General features: G+C 51.8%; 1 protein-coding gene across 1 annotated transcript in view; it reads right to left on the bottom strand.

Moving 5' to 3' along the window:
- LOC113834867 (ubiquitin carboxyl-terminal hydrolase 17-like protein B) overlaps positions 1 to 1,550 on the bottom strand; it is an 11,142-nt gene extending 9,592 nt beyond the window's left edge. The window contains exon 1 of the mRNA XM_035441626.1: positions 30 to 1,550. Coding sequence (XP_035297517.1) covers positions 30 to 1,550 — 1,521 coding nt within the window. The remainder of the gene's footprint in view (positions 1 to 29) is intronic.
- Positions 1,551 to 2,328: the final 778 nt, after the last annotated feature.

Genomic DNA, 2,328 nt, shown 5'->3' on the forward strand with positions numbered 1-2,328 from the left:
TTCCTGTCCCAGTCCTCTCTGCTTCTGGCCCGGTGGATCCCAACTCCATCGGCTGGGGGAGTGGACCCAGGTCGCTGGAGGTTCAGCCCACTTTCCGGGCGCTTGTTTTCCTCGAGCACCTTCCACTGGTCTAAAGACTTTGCTTGGGCCGCCGCCTCTTCCCGCTCTCTGCATGGCTCTGTGGCCTGCACACAAGATCTTCTCTTGTGCTTTTTCTGCCAGCCTTTCCCAGCGTGAGCCTTGTTTCCTGTGCCTACTGGCCTATTGACACTGTCCCCTCTGCCATCGGTCCCCTGGACATAGAAGAGCAGATAGGCGGACTCACTCAGGACAGAAGCCACTTCGCACCTGGTAACTGTAGAATCATCCATCTTGTACCACTTCCCGTTGCCAGCCCTGACATAACAGAAGTAATGTCCAGAGTGGCAAGTCGCACCAGCGTGGACCAGCACGGCATACAGGGCATATACCAACGGTCCTCTGTTAGACTGAGACATGTATGGCCTCAGGTCAAGGGACTCGGGGTACCTTACTTTCCTGTCCGTTTTGCCACCCGCGGAGTCTGAGGAGCGGTTCAAGACCAGCAGCAGAACCTTCGAGGCGCCTTGGATTGCCAGGCTCTTCAAAGCTGGCGTCTTCTCCTGGCAATGGTCACAGAAGTAGGCGTTTTCCCCACACAGTTCTTCGGCCTTCACTAAATACTCCAAGGCTTGCTTCACACTGTGAGCCTCATGGATATCCAGTAGGACATCCAGGAATGGGCTAAAGGCATCTGAGGTGCCCTGGCACTGGAGACACCTGACCTGAGATCTCCACGAGCCTCCAAATATCTCGTAGATCGGGGTGCTGTCCTTCGAGGATTCTTCTGAAGGCTTTCTCCCTCGAAGGCAGGCTTCGTGCATGGCATTCAAGGTGAACATCAGAAACTCGTGGGCATCTTCCTGCTTCTGCCGGTGGAAGGCACCAGTCAAGATCTTCGAGGGCTGCATGACATCCTTGGAGTGGAGGAGACTCTGATTAACTTGAGCTTCCAGAGCACACATTGTGCAGCTTCCCGGGTGGTGACAGCAGCTCTGAGAGTGCTCCCGGGAGAGCATGTAGTTGGCGAGTGGAGGCGTGTGTGTCAGACACTGCAAGGCTGCATTAAGGTAGCAGCTGTTGCCTGTGTTCAGGAGACCCACACCCACGCCGAGGGGCCTCTCCCAACTCGCACTGTGCTTGCCCCTGGCAGCCAGCTCTGCTGTCCCCTGAGCATTATCCTGGTGGAAGTCTTGGGCCAAAGGAGATGACCAGGCTGAATCTGCAGAACCATAAGAACACGAAGACACTTCAGAATCTACAGCATGGCTTGAGGGCTTGCAACCTGTACCGGCCTTCCAGGGAGACTCAACTTCGGAGAGCCTCTGAGCTGCCTCCATATCTCCAGCTGCCACTTGCAAACACCTGGCTGCAGACTTCTCTGGGAGCAGGTGGATGGATGCTACTCTCTTCTGCCAATCACTCCAAAGGTGCACCTGGCCCAAGTGCTGACGCTTTTGTACCTCAGTCATGTGGCCACACCCACTAAGCCCAGCAGCCACAGCCAATCCCCTACAAGCCTCCAATTGCCAAAGGGCAATTGAGGGTGTGGCTTATGCAAAGCAGCACTAAAATCTGGTCTGTTTGGCGCTCCTTAACCTTTGAGCCTTAGTCTTGGATTTCCCTTGTTTAAAAAAAAAAAGAAAAAAAATTGTGAAACCACATCAGATAAAGATAGAAAGATAGCAGGAGTAGACCTGCCTGCCATATAAGAGTCTCTTCTGCTGGGCATTGTTGCACACACCTTTAATCCCAGCACTTGCCAGAAAGAGGCAGGCAGATCTCTATGAGTTCCGAGGCCACCCTGTTCTCCTGATTGAGTTACAGAACGGCCTTCAAAGAAAGATAGAGAAACGCAGTCTCCAGACACAAAAACCAACAAACAAACAAACAAACAAACAAACAAACAAAAAGTCTTTGGACTTTATGGCTAACTAGTATGGCAACTAGCATGAAATGTGTGTGCCACCACTGCCTAGCTTTTGTTGATAATACAGGGCCAAGCTTGGAACACTGATCTTCAGGCTGGCTATGTTTGTCATACCATGAACAAAACATCGCCATCACAAAATCTTTGATTTAATATCTATCCTACCAGCAAAGCCTGTTGGGGCCATGCGGGTTTGAATTTTGGGGAGTGGCCAAACAATGACTGGTCTGACCTGTGGCCTATACCAAGACGAGCCCATGCACCACATTGCATGCAACACAACCGGCAAACAGATAAATACTCACATAAATAAATAAATG

This window comes from Cricetulus griseus, chromosome 3 (genome assembly GCF_003668045.3).
Source record: "Cricetulus griseus strain 17A/GY chromosome 3, alternate assembly CriGri-PICRH-1.0, whole genome shotgun sequence".
NCBI lineage: Eukaryota > Metazoa > Chordata > Mammalia > Rodentia > Cricetidae > Cricetulus > Cricetulus griseus.